Below are 20142 nucleotides of genomic sequence, written 5' to 3' on the forward strand. Positions count from 1 at the left end.
GAACTATCAGGCAGGGAATTTAATATAATTAACATATTAAAGCCTTAAAGGAAAAAATAGATAGCATGCAAGAGCAGTTGAGGAATTCCAGCAAAAAGATGCAAGCTATAAGATTCAGACAGAAATGCTAGAATTGTTTTATATAACGTAACACATATTAAGAAGGTCTTTAATGGACTCATTATTAGGCTCATCGTAGCAAAAACAAAGGATTACTGGAATTATAGATAACTCAAAAAATATTACCAAAATTGAAACATAAACAGAAAAATAAGGGAAGACACAGAGAAAATCATCTAAGAGCTATGGGAAAATATTAAACAATCTAACATAGGTGCAATTGGAATTCAAGAAAGATAAGAGAAAGAAGAAGTATTTGGAAAGACAAAGGCAAAGGATTTTCCTAAAGTAGTGAAACGAATCAAATCATAAGTTCATAAAACTTATAGAACCTCAGTAGAGTAAATCCCAAGAAGAAGGAGGAGAAGAAAGATGAGGAGGTGGTGGTACACCTAAGCACATGATGTTCAAATAGCTGAATATCAAATATAAAGGGAAAATCTTGAAGCAAAAGAAAAAAAAAATCATGTTACATACAAAAAATAAATAAATAAAGGTAAGAATACAGCAGACGTCTCATCAGAAAGCATGCAAGCCAAAAGACAACAGGGTGAAAGCTTTAAATTTCTGAATGGAAAAAAAAACAAAAACAAAAAAACTGTCGACCCAGATTTTATACTCCGCAAAAATATTTTCAAAATTGCAGAAGAAGCAGATCTTTCAGACAAACAAATACTGAGAAAATGTATTGCCATCATAATTTCACTACAAGGAATAATAAAGGGAAGTTTCTCAGGCATAAGAAATACAATACCTATCTACATTTGAAACTTGGATGTTCACAAAAAGATGAAGATCTCTAGAACTGGTTAAATACATTTTTCTTTCTTTCTTTCTTTTTTTTTTTTTTTTGAAGACAGAGTCTCACTCTGTCACCCAGGCTGGAGTAAAGTGGTGGTATCTCAGCTCACTGCACCTTCACCTCCCAGGTTCAAGCAATTCTCCTGCCTCAGCCTCCCACACAGCTGGGACCACAAGTGTGCAACAGCATACCTGGCTAATTTTTTGTATTTTTAGTAGAGACAAGGTTTTACCATGTTGCCTAGGCTGGTCTCAAACTCCTGAGTTCAGGCATTCCACCCACCTTAGCCTCCCAAAGTGCTAGGATTACAGGTGTGAGTCACTATGTCCAGCCTATTTTTCTCTTATTCTTAATCATTCTAAAAGAAAGTTCACTGGGTAAAGCAAAAACAGTAGCAACATATCATGTGTTTATAGCATATGTAAAAGAAGTACGTATGACAACAATCACATAAAACAGGAGAGAAGAAATGAGTGTTCTGTTGTAAGGCTGTTCCACTAAAAGTGAAGTAATAGAATAATACTTGAAGGCACATTATGATTAATTAAAGATGTATATTCTAAGTTCTAAGGCACCACTAAATTTTTACAAAGAGGAATAAGTAATAAACCAATAGTGAAGGTAAAATGGAATTGTGAAAATTATCTAAAACAGGGTAGGAAAAAAGAAAAAAAAACATGCAAAACAAATAGAAAATAGGCAGCAAGCACTATTCACAACAGCAAAGACTTGGAACCAACCCAAATGTCCATCAATGACAGACTGGATCAAGAAAATGTGGCACATATACACCATGGAATACTATGCAGCCATAAAAAGGATGAGTTCATGTCCTTTGTAGGGACATGGATGCAGCTGGAAACCATCATTCTCAGCAAATTATCACAAGAACAGAAAACCAAACACCGCATGTTCTAACTCATAGGTGGGAATTGAGTAATGAGAACACTTGGACACAGGAAGGGGAACATCACACACCGGGGCCTGTTGTGGGGTGGGAGGAGCAGGGAGAGATAGCATTAGGAGATATACATAATGTAAATGACGAGTAAATGGGTGCAGCACACCAACATGGCACATGTATACATATGTAACAAACCTGCACGTTCTGCACATGTACCCTAGAACATAAAGTATAACACACACACACACACACACACACACATATATATATATGGCTTAATTTAAAAAAAAGTAGCCAGCAAGATAGCAAGATGATAGGCTGTAATTGAACCATATAAGTAATTACAATAAGTATAAATGTTCTATACACATGAATTTAAAATAAAGAGAGTCAGTTTAGGTGGAGAAAGGAAGACCTAACTGTATATTAATTATAAGAAATTCACTTAATTACAAAAATATACATAGATTGAAAGCAAAAAATTGGAAAAAGTTACACAAACACTGATCAGAAAGATGCTGGAGATTTAGATAATATCAGATAGTAAATTTACAACAAAGATTACTATCAGGGATTAAGGGTACATTACATAATGGCAAAGGTTTCAATTCACCAGTAACATATAATGGTTATAAATATATATACACCTAACAACAACAAAAACAAAATCCTAACACATTTTGATTTCTAAGAATAAATATCATACAGACTGCATCATCTGGGAATAGCAGAAGTATATATAAATTATCAATATTTAACAGTGTTTTGACACTTAAAATGCACTTCTAAATAACAGGTGAGCTGAAGAGTGACTATTAATGGAAATTGTATTCATACAAAAAAGGAGGACTTATAATTACAGATCCAACAGATTTTAAATATCTTAAGAAAATACAATGAATACTTTTATGCTGATAAATTGTAAAACTTTTAAAATATAATTTTTCAAAAGAAGAACTACCACACCTGAATATACAAATACCATTACAAAATGAATTGGTCATCTAAATGTATTGTCTCCATAAATGGCAGGCTCACTTGGTTATAGAGGCTGGTTTACCAAACCTTCAAAAAATTAACAATCCCTATCTTATATAATTTCCTTTAAGGAAAAGAAAAAGTGCCGGGCGCGGAGGCTCAAGCCTGTAATCCCAGCACTTTGGGAGGCCGAGGCGGGCGGATCACGAGGTCAGGAGATCGAGACCATCCTGGCGAACACTGTGAAACCCCGTCTCTACTAAAAAATACAAAAAACTAGCCGGGCGAGGTGGCGGGCGTCTGTAGTCCCAGCTACTCGGAAGGCTGAGGCAGGAGAATGGCGTGAACCCGGGAGGCGGAGCTTGCAGTGAGCTGAGATCCGGCCACTGCACTCCAGCCCCGGCGACAGAGCAAGACTCCGTCTCAAAAAAAAAAAAAAAAAAGGAAAAGAAAAAGAGGACACAACAATGATACCAAAGTTGAACAAGAACCGTATAAGCTAAATATACACTGTATACTACTGGTGAGAGTTCAAATTAATGTAATCCCTTTGGAGAACAATGTTTCTAGCCTTTCACCCAGCAATTCCTCTTCTAGGTACATAGCCTGGAAAATTCTTTCCTGACAACACTTTTTGCAACTTTATTTGTAATAGCAAGAAAAGTTTATTAACTACTTAAATATCCTTCAAAAGGAGAACAGATAAATACATTATGAAATATGCATAGAAAAATTTGAATTAAATGAAATTGAGTTATGTAGCTATCTCCCCCAACACAGAGTATTCTCAAAATTGCAATTCTACACAAAAAAGCAAGTTGCATAATTTATAATTATATATCTACACATGTAATATAGTATGGTTTTATCTAAATTTTGAAACATTCAAAAGACTGCTGTACAATGCTTATGATACATAAGTATATGCAAAAAGTATAAAAACATGCATGAATGTAAAGCATCAAACTTATGACAATGGTGATCATGACCTCTGGGGAGGGAGAAGAATATTATCAAAAAGAGTAATACAGTGAATAATGCTTAATCAATTTTGACATCTGAAGTAAACGTAGTTTATGATTTTATAAAGCTAGGTGCTCTGAATGGGGCTGCTTATATTCTCTATTCTTTGCATATTTGAAATGTTTTATAATGAAAAAAAGAGAAAAAAGGAGTCAAAGAACTAGTTATTTGCAGATGATAGGATTATATAACAAGAGAAAAACAGAACTATCAGGGAGGTCAAAGACAAAATAAACATCCAAAACTCAATAGGAGTCTTATTTATTTGCTACAACACGTGCACATGTTTGACAGGGGAAAAGCAATCCAATTTTCAGCAGCCAAAGTACAAACTACCCAGGAAGACGCCCCACAAAATTATGCAGGACCTGCAGTAAGCTACAAAACTTGGCTGATAAATTTTATTAACTCTGAAATATGATATACATTCTACATCAATATTATCACATTCTAATGTGGAATCCTAGGCTTAGACAGATCACCGATTTGCCTAGGATGGCTCAGCTTGTTACTAAACAATCAAAGCCAGAACCCAGCCTTGGCAACTTTCTGGGATCAAGAAACCAGAAGCTGCATTGACCTGGCCCACCACTGGCATCTCCAAGGAGCTTTACTGTACTGAAATTTAGTCCCACTGCAGTTGAAGAATATTCTTATTTAGAGCCAGGCATGGTGGCTCATGACTGTAATTCCAACACTTTGGGAGGCCGAGGGGGGCAGATCATTTGAGGTCAGGAGTTTGAGACCAGCCTGGCAAACATGGCGAAACCATCTCTACTAAAAGTACAAGTATCAGCCAGGTGTGGTGGCAGGCGCCTGTAATCCCAGCTACTTGGAAGGCTGAGGCAGCAGAATCGCTTGAATCTGGGAGGCGGAGGTTGTAGTGAGCTTAGATCATGCCAGTGCACTCCAGACTGGGAGACACAGTGAGACTTCATCAAAAAAAAAAAAAAAAAAAGATGAATATGCTTATTTATTCCCCCTCCCCAAAGGAGCCTTGGCATATAACATTTCAGTGTGATGCGTGACAGCAACCTCTGTTCTGATGTGTGTGTCTATGTGCTTTCTTTCTCTCTCTGCTCTTCCTGCCCCCTGCTATCCTACTGGCCTCATTTTAGAGCTAAATCTTGTGAACTTCATTTTCATTCTGAGCTATTCACCTCTGACCTTTACTAAGAACTCAAGAGAGCTTTTCTCTCATCCTTCATTGGCAAATCATCTGAGTGAGCAGTTACACATTCCTACATGAGTAAGAACACAGCATCAGCTTTGAGGAACTGCCAGGAGAAAGACATTCCTTCCTGGGTCACGACCTATCACAGACAGAAATCAGGCACCTCTCCCTGATGTGCAGAAAAGTTTAAATAAAATAACGCCCTCCCGCTCCTAACCCTCACAGAAGAAAGCCCTACCAAGCAGAAATGTCTCCCCAGGAAGAGAAGGTAAGTTAGTTAGTTAATTAATTAGTTAGTTAACACATATTCTGGGTAGAAAATCTATCCTGTTTTTAGCTAACAATAAAGGAAGCCTGGCCTGACATTTCAGCTCAGGGTTTAAAACATGAACTTATTCTTCTGCCTTTCTTGCACTTTCCAAAAACTCACAGGTTTTGAAGTCAAAGCTTCATGGGTACTCAGAGCCCCCAGATCCCAAAAAAAGGCACTAGAAGGCTGCAGATGATGCTTCGGGAGCAGACCAAAACTAACCTTGGCACTTTTGTTTCTTCCTGGGAGCAAAGGGATTGGTTTTACTGCAGGATGAAACTGAAGTTTCAATAGAATTTCCTTTGTCAACAATGTCCGTGGGTGAAGTCTTTTTAAAGCCCTTAACACAAAATAATTTTCCACCATGTGTGATACTCAATAAAATAATTTCCATCAAAATCTTAAATCAGCCAAGTATGAATAAAGTCAAAGGAGGAGTACTGGTAAGGATGGGAGAAATGCCCCCAAGGAAGCTAAAGAACACGTGTGTATCCCTGGAGGCCTCAGAAGAGGGTTGGGGTTTTCAAAAATGAGGTGTTTTCCAGTTTACGACCAGCAGATGGCAGAATAACTCAAGAAAAGAAGCCAGGCTCCTTTCGTTCCTTAGATCAGCTTTCAAAGGTTCCCAATCAGTAAAGGGGAAAAATACCCTTTTCATTCAAACAAGTTGCTGGGGCGGGAGTAGGGAAATTATGGGCTTCAAATAATAGTGGGTACAGGTTTAGTGTCGGTTAGTTAAAAAACATACCATATGACGAAAGTTACAATGAACTCATTACAACTTTTGAAGAAATTTATATTTTCATAATCATACAAAAGCATCTGTGTACATTGGAAGCATAGAAACATCGTAGAAAATGTGTGAAGACAATCCACTCCGAGACAATCCTTGGCACACCTATACATTTCCAGACCTTGGCAATAACATTGGCTGCTACAGTTACCATTATTAGCATTATCATTGTCACTACTATCAACATTATTACTCATATCACAATGATGTATCTGCTAAACATTGGGAACTTCAGAAATGAGGTCTCCTTAAAATAATTCATCTCTGCAGGGAATGGTGTCACCCCGTTGGGTTGGGGGGGCATCTAGTTATCCATAATGTCCCTCGGGGGTCCTGAATCCACAAGATTCATTACCCATCATCCACAGGATTCACCATCCACACATCATCCGCAGGATTCACCGTCCACCCATCATCCACAAGATTCACCATCCACACATCATCCGCAAGATTCACCATCCACCCATCATCCGCAAGATTCACCATCCACACATCATCCGCAAGATTCCCCGTCCACCCATCACCCGCAAGACTCACCATCCACACATCATCCACAGGATTCACCGTCCACCCATCATCCACAGGATTCACCGTTCACCTGTCATCCACAGGATTCACTGTCCATCCGTCATCCACAGGATTCACCGTCCACCCATCATCCATGGGATTCAACACTGCTTTCTTCAGCCCCTGTTTCCTCCTCACTCCCACCCAGCAGTTTGCTGAAAGCCTGGAGAAGCTAAGCAAAGTTAAAAGGACAGAGTGGATCAAAAGTCTCCACTTTCTGCCTAGCTAAGTGTCAGAACTGCAAAACTTGCTTGTTACAAATCACAAGGATTCTGCGTTGTGTTGACTTTAATGCAGAAAGTATCATGTAAAACAGCGCCTCTGTAGGAATGAAGAGTTTCCTAATGAGAAAATATTTGTAGTTGTCAAGAGTACAAGATCTGGAGTCCCAATATGTGGGTTGGGAGATAGATATTTCTGTGAATATCAGCTGTGTGATTTTGAGCAAGATACTTAACCTCTCTAAGCTTCTGTTCCCCACTCACAAAAGAGAAAGCATATTTCTTGTTCCCTGGAGTTTTGTGAGATAATCTACATAAAGCACTTAAGGCAGCACCTGGTACACAGCAATGCTCATTAACCCTGGCTGCTATAGTGACTATCGTTGGCATTATTATCATTGTCACTGCTACCATTAGTATTACCTGTATCAAAATAATGTATCACTAAACATTGGGAACTTCAGAAATGAAGTCTCCTTTAGGGAATTCATCTCTGCAGGGAATGGTGTGACCCCATGGGTGACATCTAGTCATCCATAATGTTCCTTGGTTTTCAATATTTCCAAAGTATCCTAATAAAGCAAGGGTGACATTTCTTCCTTGGCAATGTCAACACAAGACCTTCTGACATACTAAAGAGCTCAGACAATGAAACATCTTGGGGGAACTGACTTCCACCACCACGAGCATTGGAGCCGCCATCCCTGAAGTGGTCACTCTGGGCAGAGGATAATGACTCTGAACTGTCTCTGCAGAGAACGTATGGATATATGAGTATGGAGGTGTCTGTGACTGGGCTCCAGCATTTTAAAAAATCTGAAAATCTGAACCCACATCAATGATACTCGGTCCTAAAACTTCCTTCCCAAAGGTCTGATATTGGTAGAAATAACATTCTCCTTTTTATTGCACACTTTCTCACCTTAAATAACAGGGAGCCTTTGCTACAGTCTAGCCTGTGAGAACAATACAGAATAAACTTAAAGAGGTATCCTTCCTGGGCTTCACCCAGCCATTCCTTTCCTAAAGTGGCCAGGAGTCACCACAGGTAGAGACTGTACTGAGACACTAGATGCATATGTGGGTGCAGACGGGGGAGACAGAACATTCACCAGAGGTGAGAATTCGTGGCGTTAATTAATTTTGTATTGAAGTGGTAAATATGGGGCAGTTAATGTGACTGACATTGAACTATATCTGTGCCATGGTATTTCAGGTGCCACTGCAGAGCCCATGGCCACCCACTTACTTACCATTCACAACCTGATGAGCTTGCTAAGTACAGTTCAAGAAGGGGAACAGCAGAGGGGTAAATGCTCAGTTTAGTGAATAATGTGGCCTTGGGTAAGCATGGTTAAAGTCCTGCCCTGATTCGTCTTGAAGGTTGCAGAGGAAAGTTTCAAAGAGGCATTCCTAAAGCACAACAGGGTGGATTGCCCATCTCATTTGTCCCAGGACCAGGAGGAGGAGGAGTAACATGAATTGAGGAAGTAGCCCCACAAAGATGTGAATAGGAATTTTCTAATCCTCCACTGATTTTTTTTCCTCTAAAAAACACTCCTGGCTGACCATGGACCATACTGATCAACCCTCCAAAGTAATATTAGGTGAAAGAATTACAACAGGGCTCTATTAGTTCTGGCATGGAAAAGCTTCTAGGGTCAAATTAAAAGCTCAACACCCGGGCTTTGGACTAGTTCAGGAATCTTAGCACTAAGAGCCCTAGGCCCTTTCTCTGGGCAGCCACTCTTAATGAGTTAGCCACTCTTAACTTTCTGCTAATTTCCATTAAAGGTTCAAGTTCTTGGAAAAATGGTCCAACTGACAGTCCTCAGTCAAATGTCTCCATCCTTGCATGAAACAGCTCTCGCCAGGAGATCAGGGTATCAAGGAGCCAGCACAATACAGACACAGCCACCAGGGGAGCTATGGAGTCTCTGGCAGCCATGACAAGTTGTGATGCTGACACCAGCCTTGGCACTCATTCCCGGCCATATATCATTCTTATCTTCCCTCTGGCTGCCTCCCAAAAACAGTCCCCACAACTGTCACCCTGATGTGAGGGAAGCCTATGCTCACTCACTTACTTATCATTCACAAGTTTCCCATGTTGGTGGATCTGATTTTCCATCGTGAAGTTGATTGTGGCACCATACACATGCTCACCAAAAAATACCTTCATTTTAGACTTGTATTCTTCATCTTGAAAATAGCGGATCATATCAGGAAACCAAACTATCAGTCCATAGTAACTGGAGTGGAGAAGGGAGAAGGTTGGAGCAACAACAAGATTAATTCTTTCATGATCAGGGTCTACATTCTTGACTTGATGTAGATCAAATTCATTGAAAATACATTAATTTGGTTCATTATTAGGAAATCTGATGATATAAATCCTCATATTAATAGACACAAGAGGAAAAAATACGACCACCTCCATAAATGCTGAAAAGGCATTTGATTTAAAAGAAATTTTTTCCTGATAAAAACACTAATAGATTAGGGATTGATGGACACCTCCTTAACACATAAAATATACATGTCTCAGACAGAATCTTAGTGAATAGGGAAACACTAAAGACATCCCCACTGGCCGATGCGGTGGCTCATGCCTGTAATCCCAGCACTTTGGGATGGTGAGGAAGGCAGTTCACTTGAGGTCAGGAGTTCAAGACCATCCTGGCCAACATGGCAAAACCGCATCTCTACTAAAAATACAAAAATTATCCAGGTGTGGCGGTGCATGCCTGTAGTCCCAAATGTGTAAAGGAGGCCACTGAGACCCATGGAATTACGAAATTTAAGCAAGACAGAACTTACCTTAATGCCATGGCAAACCAAACCACGGCCAGAATCAGTGTATTCATTCTGTAGGGCCCCATGACACAGTACAAGGCATTATCCCAGACCTACAACCCATATCAGAGAAGGATTGTTAAAGAAAGCAATGTGTGACTTTGTTTCTCCCACAATCAAAGAACTCATTACTCAGATTTTCTAATAAGTTGCCTAGGAACCCATGAAGAAAATGGGCACCCCACTGTCTCCTAAAGGCAGCAAATCTCTCCAAATAACAAGGAAAGCTTCTTCTCTTCTTACTGGCTGGCCTCATACTCTAACAGTCCAATAGGATTTTCCCTGGGAACACAATATGCTGTGAATATGATTGAAAGCACACTGAGTTAGGACTTCAAGGCACAGAGTAACCTTGACTACTGAGTTCTATGCCCTGCCTGTGGGCAAGGGGGATATTGCAAACATTTATTGACCATACACTGCAAAGACCATTCAGTCCCAATAGACTCTGGCTGGCTGGCTGCCTCAGTGCTCAATAGCTGACTGAATCCCTACTTGGAGGAGCCAGTGCTCCAGAGAAATGGCATTGCCCATTTAGAAAAATATTTCTTGGAAATCAAGAACAAGCCTCAAGGGGCCGTTTATTTCACTCACTTCTTCCTCCCTGTGGATTATTTTAAAATTTGCTAGAGAGATGATGTTTACTCAGACTAGACATTTTACCTACATTCAAAATCCCTGCCTTGGGAAGGAAGAACAAAGAAAAGAAACTAAGATTTAGAGAGTTTTCAGCTCCAGGGCACACAGCAAGCTAGAGGCAGACGTGCGCTGGAGCCCAAACGCCCCCTTCCAGGGTTGATTCCTCTCCAACACGCTGCCCCAGGTTGGTGGGGATGTTCAGGATCTGCATTTTTCATCCACTAAGGTTAGAGACTCCCATAGAGCCACCTTCTCACCCAAAGTAAGTTCCCAATCACACCTGCTTGAAAATGGTCTTGAATCTGACCAGCGAGCGCTGGTACCAGGTTCCTGTTGAACTTTGGATCTCAATGAATTCATCCATTTGCTTGGGAGTTTTGATGTTGGAAACCTGAAAAGTAAAAATAGGATATAGAGAATCTGTACCCCACTTTGTGTCAGAGTTTTCAATGTGTAGTTTAATGTAACTATTTAAGCGGATTTAGGAATAGAGGAGTCTTGGATTTCTCAAAGGTAGCACTCGAAAAAAATTCAAAAACAGTTTCCATCACCTCCTCCAATAAACTTTTCATCTAGGGATAAAGACAAGTTATAGAGTGTCTCCATCTCTTTCTTCAGCCGAAGGACTGAGGATATGAGGAGATAACAGAAGAAAAATACAGATGGGACTGGACAATCCGTGGGGAGAAAGCAGTCCCTGGAAAGTGGACAACCGACTCATCATTTCCAGAGCACTAGGTCTAAGACAGCTTGGCTATTCTTTTTTAAACCGAAAAAACAGTGCTTTGTTTTGTTTTGTTTTTTGAGACAGAGTCTCACTCTGTCACCAGGCTGGAGTGCAGTGGCACCATCTTGGCTCACTGCAACCTCCACCTCCTGGGTTCAAACAATTCTCCTGCCTCAGCTTCCCGAGTAGCCGGGACTACAGGCACGCACCACCACACCCAGGTACTTTTTTTGTATTTTTTATTACAGACAGGATTTCACCATGTTGGCCAGGATGGTCTCGATCTCCTGGCCTCGTTATCTGCCCGCCTTGGCCTCCCACAGTGCTGGGAGTACAGACATGAGCCACTGCACCCAGCCAAAACAGTGGTTCTTAAGCTTTTGGGAGGGCTAGACGCCCATTTGAGAATCTGCTAAAGGCATAGGCTCTCTTCCCAGAAATGTCAAGGACATGACCACACTGTGAACCTCCTGGACTCATCTTGCCACTCCCAGCTATGCAGACTTTGTAAATGATCTTCCGCCTGAGGTCAGACAGGGGAGCTTCAAAACTAACACAGCAGACTCTGCAGCAGAACTCTTGGCTGGAGCTGGGTTTCAAGCTATTCAATACCTTCATGGATGTTATGAACCCCAGCGACAGCCAAAGGAGGCTAGAGGGGAAGTTAACACCAACTCAGGAAGCACCTCAAAAACCACACCCCAAAGCCTTAAGTTATCCTCTCAAATGTCGATTTTTCCTTTCTTTGCTCCTTGGGGAAAATATCACTGTCTTCCTTTGGGATTAGGGAGTAGGTGTGTTGACAACTTCAAGCACAGTTACTCACTCTAATTTACGATTCATTAGAACAATTGTCTATGATTCAGTCTAAATTAGAATATGGCCTGTGTTACCCCAGATCTGCAGATCGTGGGTTCTCAACTGAATGCTTCAACTCCTTCTCCTTCCAAAGGTTTCACTGTGAGTTTGTGAGGCAGCCAACAGGGCTGATAAAATCTAGAGCTCACAGCATGGGCACCAACTAAGAGTCTGACTGCCATAAGCTCTCCCTCCAGGCCACTGAATACATCTATGAGCATGTCTGCTGATGGGGCACACACAGGAGTAAAACAGGCAAGGCCATCAAGCTGGGCTGAGGACCCGCCCCTGATCGCCAACCACAGGCCAGCTCTCTGAGGTCAGTTACCACTTTCTGGTTATCTCTCTTTTTTCATTTCTTTTTCTGGCCCATCTAGTCATTTACTTCTACAGCATTAATATAATCATCAGGTCAGTATAAAATACTGAGCCCATAACCTTTTTTAAGTCCCTCTTCTTGTTGGGTTAAAACTAAAAGCAGAAGTTATGCCTCAGAACCTAGTAACTGGCATGCATGCTGGGATAAGACCAACTCCAAAATTTCATAACTCTCCACACATTGATTTCTGCCTGAACTTCCTTCCTCCAGGTGCACTCCCACCCCAAAAATGAGGAACTCTGATCCTGTTGTAAAAGGCTTTTGTGTCTGTAAATTGGCATTTTTATTGATTTCCCAGCTAAGATCTCATTCTTCAGCATTCGGCGGCTACATTTGTTAAAATAACTAAATGGGAGGCCACTCAACGGAGGTGGCTCTAATGCCCTGGGTTGCCACATTATCAAGCAGAAACCTAACTCAGAATTTTAAAGAAAATGAAACAAGCTCAGCCAATCCCAGTTGGCTGAGTGGGCACTGGCTATATTATCTTGAACTTCCCACTGGAATAATCCAAATGAGGCAATGGCTCAAATTCTAACCCAGCAAATACTTTCTCTTCTCTGCCTCCATGTTCGACTTATAAAAGCCTCTCCCTCTGCTCCTTCGGTAAAGCCCTGACCCACTTCCAGTGTGAGCTACCTGACTGATGAATCACTGTCTCCGTAAATAAACTCTCTAAAATGTTAATGTGCCAACGTTTCTCTTTAACACAGTAGAACGCATTGTCAGGAGAGAATGTGGTATCACTCCTCCAAAAAAGGGGCTCCCAGTGGGGCAAGCCCATTTGGTTGGTATAGAAGGGGTCCTTCCAGAAGCAACAGTTAGGAAATGCCTGGCTGAGCACCACTGCGTGGAACCTTCTGTACAAGACACCCTAGGGCAAGATGCGAGTGGGGAGGAGCTGACAGTGTGCGTGGGCAGGCAAAGGCAGACAGGCAGAACAGGGTGGGGTGGACTCCTCCTGGGACAGTCTGTGCGTTTGAAATAAATCTGTTAATAACTGCTGGAGGCATGGGGAAATCCCAGAAAGACACTCTCAGATTTAAAACACTAGTAACCTACTACGCATAAGCAAGGAGAAACTGTTTTATTCCAACGGGAGAAGAATAGAGAGAAGGCAGAGGAAAAGAGGTGGAGAGACTGAAAGGGAGGGGGGGCAGGGAGAAAGGAAGGAGAAGGCTGCATTCTGCGATGTATTTCCTCTGTTCACAAATGTTCAGGAAGCCCATTCAACCCCGAATGCTTGGTATGAGTGATGTCTGTGTCTGTGTGTCCGTCTTAATGTGTGTCTGTGTGTGTGTCTGTGTGTCTGTGTGTGTGTCTTAATGTGTGTGTGTGTTTCTTTGTTTGTGTTCCTGTGTCTGTGTATCTCTTTGTCTGTCTTAATGTGTGTCTGTGTGTCTCTGCATCTGCATGTCTGTTTTAATGTGTTTGTGTGTGTGTCCCCGTGTGTCCGTGTGTACCCGTGTCTGTGTCTGTGTGTCTTAATGTGTGTCTGTATCTGTGTGTTTCTATGTTTGTGTTCCTGTGTCTGTGTGCTGTGTCTGTGTGTCTGTCTTAATGTGTCTGTATCTGTGTGTCTCTGTGTCTGTCTGTCTTCTTGTGTGTCCCTGTATGTCCATGTGTTCCTGTGTCTGTGTCTGTGTGTCTTAATGTGTCTGTGTCTGTTTCTGTGTTTGTGTTCCCGTGTCTGTGTGTCTGTGTCTGTGTGTCTGTCTTAATGTGTCTGTGTCTGTGTGTCTCTGTGTCTGTCTTCTTGTGTGTCTGTGTGTGTCTCTGTGTGTCCGCGTGTTCCTGTGTCTACGTGTCTCTGTATGGGTGCCTATGTCTGTGTGTGTCTCCATGTCTTTGTGTATGTGCTTGTGTGTGCCCGTGTTTCAGGCCAGGTTGATGTAGTGCAAAAACCAATCCAACCAATGTGGAGTCAGAGACTGGAGGCACAGACAGAAGACCATGGAAACATCTTCCAGAAATAAGCAGGAGCTCGGAGAGAAACCTGGACTTCCTCTGGCCGTGGAACGATGCAGGAGGGGCAGAGTGGCAGGACTGAGCCAAGTACACCCAGAAGCCTCACCAATGTGTGGCTTCCACACCTGCAGCACAGCGGGAGCACTACAGGTCATCACAGAGACGGCGGGGATGGAAGATCGGGAGAATCACTGTGACCCTTAACATCTTCCATTTGGAGCATTTCTGTTCATTATGCTTCTTAATAAATGTTTGCGGTACATCTTCTCACTTATAAGTGGGAGCTAAATGATAAGAACTTATGAACACAAAGAAGGGGACAACCAACAGTGGGGTCTACTTGGTGGTGGAGGGTGGGAGGAGGGAGAGGGGCAGAAAAGATAACTATTGGGTGCTGGGCTTAATACCTGGATGACAAAATAATCTGTACAACAGACCCCCGTGACACAAGTTCACCTATATAACAAACCTTCACATGTACTCCTGAACCTAAAATAGAAGGTTTTTTAAAAAAAGGAAAAACATTGGTCCCATATTTCAGATATTTTAGAAGCAGTAGAATTGAGAAAATAACCCACTGATGAATTTTCCATAAAATTTATAACGAGTTAATTTATGAAAAAATGTCATAATTTAAATAATGATTAACATCTGTCTAGCACTTACTCCAAGCCAGGCACTGGTTTTTGTTGTTGTTGTTGTTTTTGGTGTTTTATTTAATCCTTACAATAGCCACATTTATAGATATGATTATCCCTCTTTTCTCCATGAGAAAAATGAGGCACGGAGAGTACCTTGTCTAAGGCCACACAGCTAGAAAGTGTCAAAACTGGGATTTGATATTTTGGGTGCAGATGCTTGGCCACCGTGTGACCCTGCCTGAAAAGCAGAGGTTTTAAGTAACAGGTTAACAAGGGTAAATGGTTTACTCGAAACTGAAATTACGGAAGCTAAAAAATCAAAAGCGGTGAATCAAAATTAGGTAGGAGTTACTCCAGGAAGGTTTCCTTGAGAAAATGGATTTGAAGTGGGGGAAGTTATAGAAACAGGTGCACAAAGATGCCTATAGCCTCCTGGTTTGTCAGAGCATGGCAGGCAGGAAGACAGCATCTCTGTAACTATCAGGCCATCTTCATAGAAATTACCATTTACCATTCTGTTTTGTTTATTTTTGTTTTGTTTTGTTTGCTTTTAAAACTGGCAAGAAACAAAATTCAGACTAATAGCCAATGATGGTAAGGGTGTAAGGAAATGGGTCCCCTATTGCCTGTGGCATTGTAGATTGGTACAACCCAGTTGAAATGTATTATGATGTGGCAATATATCTCAAGAGCTATAAAAATATCCAAGCTCTCTGAGCCAGCACTTTCGTTTCTAGGAGTCTACTCCTGGAAATAAAACACTCCTAGAACATGAAGGGGAAGGAACTATGTGCACAAGAAGGTTCATTGCACTGACATTTACAGGAACAAGGTAGTACAACTGGATAAATAAGCTTCTAACATTAGAGACATGTTAGGAAAACTGTGTTAATGTTCGTAACATTACTGTTTATTAAAATGATGATTATGAATACTAGGAGACAACATATAAAATGATAATGAGTGCTACAGTGTTAAATAATATGTACACATAAATATACATACATATGCTGATCCCCAGAGAAATCTATTTATTTCTGTTACCATTTTTTTTTTTTCAGACACAGTCATGCTCTGTTGTCTAGGCTGCAGTGCAGAGGCACCATCTCAGCTCACTGCAACCTCTACATCCTGGGTTTAAGCAATTCTCATGCCTCAGCCTCCTGAGTAGCTGGGATTATAGGCACATGCCACCATGCCCAGCTAATTTTTTTGTATTTTTAGTAGAGACGGGGTTTTGCCATGTTGGCCAGGCTGGTCTTGAACGCCTGACTTCAAGTGATCTACCAGCCTTAGCCTCTGATGTGGTTTGACTCTGCGTTCCCACACAAATCTCATCTTGAATTGTACTCCCATAATTCCCACATGTTGTGGGAGGGACATGATGGGAGATAATTTTAATCATGGGGACGGTTTCCCCCATACTGTTCTCATGGTAGTGAATAAGTCTCATGAGATCTGATAGGTTTATCAGAGGTTTCTGCTTTTGCAAATTCCTCATTTTCTCTTGCCACCACCATGTAAGAAGTGCCTTTCGCCACCTGCCATGATTCTGAGGCCTCCCCAGCCACGTGGAACTGTAAGTCCAATTAAACCTCTTTTTCCTCCCAGTCTCGGGTATGTCTTTATCAGCAGCATGAAAATGGACTAATACAGCCTTCCAAAGTGCTGGGATTACAGGCATGAGCCACCGCGCCGGGCACCATTTTTAACAACTAGCAACCTAAGGAAAAACCTCGAAGGATATCCATCAAAATGCGAAGAATAATTATTATAAAGTAACAGCGATATCAGAGTCTGTATTCTCCTTTTGACAAATTTTCTGTTATATGCTTAAATTACTTTTTAGCAAACCAAAGCAGTGAAGAGGGGAACCCCCTTCTTATTGGCAGGCAACCCCACACTCACCGTGAACACTTTCTCTGGGGTCCCCTTAGCTCTCATGTTGGTGTCATGGACCTGCTTGAGAATCATCCAGGCTTCGTCATGTTTTCCCATCTGGTGAAACCAAGGAAAGACACAGGAAAAATTCATTGCTGACTATGCCTTCTGTTCATTAGGGGCGGAAAATCCGACGAACTCAATGGGAATGTTGATACGAGCATTCGTACCAGGTCTGAGGCAATTGCATGTGGACTCATTACCATCTAGGACCTGTGAAAGACCAGGACAAGCTTCCATTCCCAGCCAATCTTACAAGGATAGTAAGGTCGTGCTTTCAAGGTGTAAATGCTAGGTAGTATTATCATTACACACTCTGAGTAACTAATCGCAGTTATTAGGTTCCTCACTGATGAGATAAGGCAAAGAAATGATGTGTTACAGGTTGAACTGTGTCTCCCCAAAAAAGATACGGTGAAGTCCTAATCCCCAGTACCACAGAGAGTGACTTTATTTGGAAATAGGGTTGTGGCAAGTGCAATTAGCTAAATTAAAATGAGGACATTCTGGAGTGGGTGGAGCCCTGATTCAACAGAACAGCTGCCCTTATAGGAAGACACCCATATGGAGACACAGAGGCATGCAGGAAGGACGCCATGTGATGATGAAGGCCACGAGTGGAGTGATGCAGCTGCGAGCCACGGAACGGTCAAAATTCCCACAAACCACCAGAATCTGGAATAGGCAAGGAAGGAGTCTCCCCTACAGTTTTCTGAGGGAGCATGACCTTGCTGCTGCTTTGATTTGGGACTTCAAGCCTCTGAAACTATGAGACAAATCTGTCTTTTTAAGTCACTCAGTTTGTGGCATTTTGCTACAGCAGCCCTAGGACACTCATATCCGACCAAGGGTGCAAAACTCCCTGTTGCCTCCCTGTCTGCCTCCTGATCAAAGGGGTGAACAGGGACATTCAACATGGAGGATCACTCTGCAGATGGCTTAGGAAGGAGGCAGATAAGTGGACTCTGCAAATTGGGGATGGAAGAGCCTCAAGGTCCTGTTGCCCCTCTGCCTGCTCCGGTACTGTCTGACTTCTGCAAGCAGGAGGCTCCCCCACTGTTGGAAGGCTCATGGGACTCATCTCTCAGGACACAGATGCAGCTGTCTGGTGGCTGGGGACCCTGTGTAGCTAAGAGACCTGAAGGGCTTGGGAGCAGCAACAAGCTGTACCATAGCTCTCACTGCCAAACACAGAAAAACAGCAGCTCTAAAGAGCTTCCTTCCTTCCTTCCTTCCTTCCTTATTTATTTATTCATTCATTTATTTATTTATTGAGACAGGGTCTCTCTTTATTACCCAGAGTGGAGTGCAGGGACACAACCATGGCTCTCTGCAGGCTTGATCTCTGGGGCCCAAGCAGTCCTCCCACCTCAGCCTCCAAGTAGCTGGGACCACAGGCATGCATGCACCAAATCGCTCAGCTAATTTTTTTTATTTTTGAAGAGATGAGGTTGCCCTATGTAGCCCAGGCTAAAAAACTTCCTAATCAGGACCTCGGGGGACAGTGGGTGCCATGAGACAGCTCAGGAGCTGCCTTCCACCACTGCACAGTCTTGGGTAGGAGCTCCTGCTCTGGGCTCCACAAGCTCTTGAACCTTCCAGCATTTACAGTCCGTGAATCCATGACCTGCCACCATCACAGCAGGCAGGGTGCCAGATTTAATGATGAGTGAGGTCAGCCAACCAGGGGGAGTTTGCAATGCGTAAGCAGCAGAGGATGTGGGACTAGGGGCTGAGAGAAAGAAGTGAGGCTGGATTCTGGTGGCTGTTTTGTCGTTCTCTCCCTGGTGGAAAAGCACTGACTCACCTCTAGCAGAAACCGTGGGCTCTCTGGCATGAACTTCAGGGCCACCATGGACACAGTGCAGGGCAGAGCACAGACGATGACAAACACTCTCCAGCTGTGGAAGTGGTAATTGGTCCCCATGCTGAAGCCCCAGCCTGCAAAGGAGCAGTCAGTCAAAGGATTTCTGGGACATGATCTTTTCCTCTACAGAAGAGTGACTCTGAAGCCCTGGCTCATAAACTTCAGGGCACAAGAGAATCACCTAGGGAGGTGGTTAAAATGCAGACTCCTCAGCTGTGCCTCCAAAGCTTCTGAGTGGTAAGTCTGGGATAGGAGCTGCATCTTGACAAATCTGCAAAATGATATTTCTCACATTGCAAATTTGTCAAAATCTGCATTCTGACAAATCCCCAGGTCCAGGCCTGGCCTGACGTTTACAGAGCCTTGGATAAGAGTACAAACAGAAGCAATAGGCCATATCTCTATAGAATCATTGTATTTTTAAGATGGCAAATTGTTAAATGAAATATATTCTATCTGCCTGCCTTGACAAGCAAAAAGCTAGAAGTCTAGGCCCAGAATTTATACCCACACGTGCCACAACCCCTTTTCAATCCCCCAACCCCTCCTTCCAAGTAAGGGATCTCATGCAGACATGCGTGGACACACCATGCATGTCTGCATGAGAATGGGCACTCCTGCCTTGATTTCTTGAGTCTACGGGAATTCCTGGGTCCTGAGCACCCACAGCATAATCTGGATGGAGATGGGGATGGGCGTCATGGCCTCAGAGATCCTTTGCCTCGCGGGAAGGGGTGCAGCCAGCGGAAGGCCAGAGCAGTGCCTCATACAGCCCAGGGCTTCTATTGGAGATCCCTCTTTCCAACGTCAAAGGGCAGTGCCAGCTCCAGGTGATTCCAGTGCAAAGGGTTCAGGATCCCATTTTGAAAAACACTGCAAGTTGTTATAGTCTACACAATTTTTTTAAATGAGAGACTAAACTTCTACATTCAAAGGCATCCTATCATCATTGAAATGGGGAGATAACTAGCTCCTATTCAATCATTATTGAAAGCATTGCTAAAACTCATCTTCAGAAATTACATTGAAGCATTGTTTTGAATATCCTCATGGGCAGCAAACTTCCCTCTTTTAAGTAATAAAGTGGAAAGAGCCTAGACTTTTGCAATCACAGAGATCAGAGTTCTGGTCTGATCCCATGGAATCGCATTTGTGGGTTTTCGCAGCTGTAGAATACAGGTAATACCTCCATAGATTTCTCATGTGTGAACGCACCTAGCAACCCATCATACTTCACCTGCTTTGAGAGTACATTTGAATTTTTTTAGAAATAGCTCCATGACATTTAGTGCCAAGGATGTTGAATAAAATAGATAAATATCAGCAAAGATCAGCAGAAGAATTAAAAAAAAAATAGAGCCAGGATTATAAAAT

General features: G+C 42.3%; 1 protein-coding gene across 2 annotated transcripts in view; it reads right to left on the minus strand.

Moving 5' to 3' along the window:
- Window positions 1–20142, minus strand: part of SV2B (synaptic vesicle glycoprotein 2B) — a 185131-nt gene that overhangs the window by 18405 nt on the left and 146584 nt on the right. For both annotated transcript variants that reach the window (XM_033188917.1, XM_033188918.1), the window contains exons 5-9: window positions 18709–18842; window positions 16869–16958; window positions 10668–10778; window positions 9713–9801; window positions 8980–9144 (exon numbers count right to left, since the gene is read on the minus strand). In XM_033188917.1, the coding sequence (XP_033044808.1) occupies window positions 8980–9144; window positions 9713–9801; window positions 10668–10778; window positions 16869–16958; window positions 18709–18842 (589 nt within the window). The remainder of the gene's footprint in view (window positions 1–8979; window positions 9145–9712; window positions 9802–10667; window positions 10779–16868; window positions 16959–18708; window positions 18843–20142) is intronic.

The sequence above is a fragment of the Trachypithecus francoisi genome, unplaced genomic scaffold (assembly GCF_009764315.1).
Source record: "Trachypithecus francoisi isolate TF-2019V2 unplaced genomic scaffold, Tfra_2.0 Lachesis_group3, whole genome shotgun sequence".
In the NCBI taxonomy this organism is placed as follows: domain Eukaryota; kingdom Metazoa; phylum Chordata; class Mammalia; order Primates; family Cercopithecidae; genus Trachypithecus; species Trachypithecus francoisi.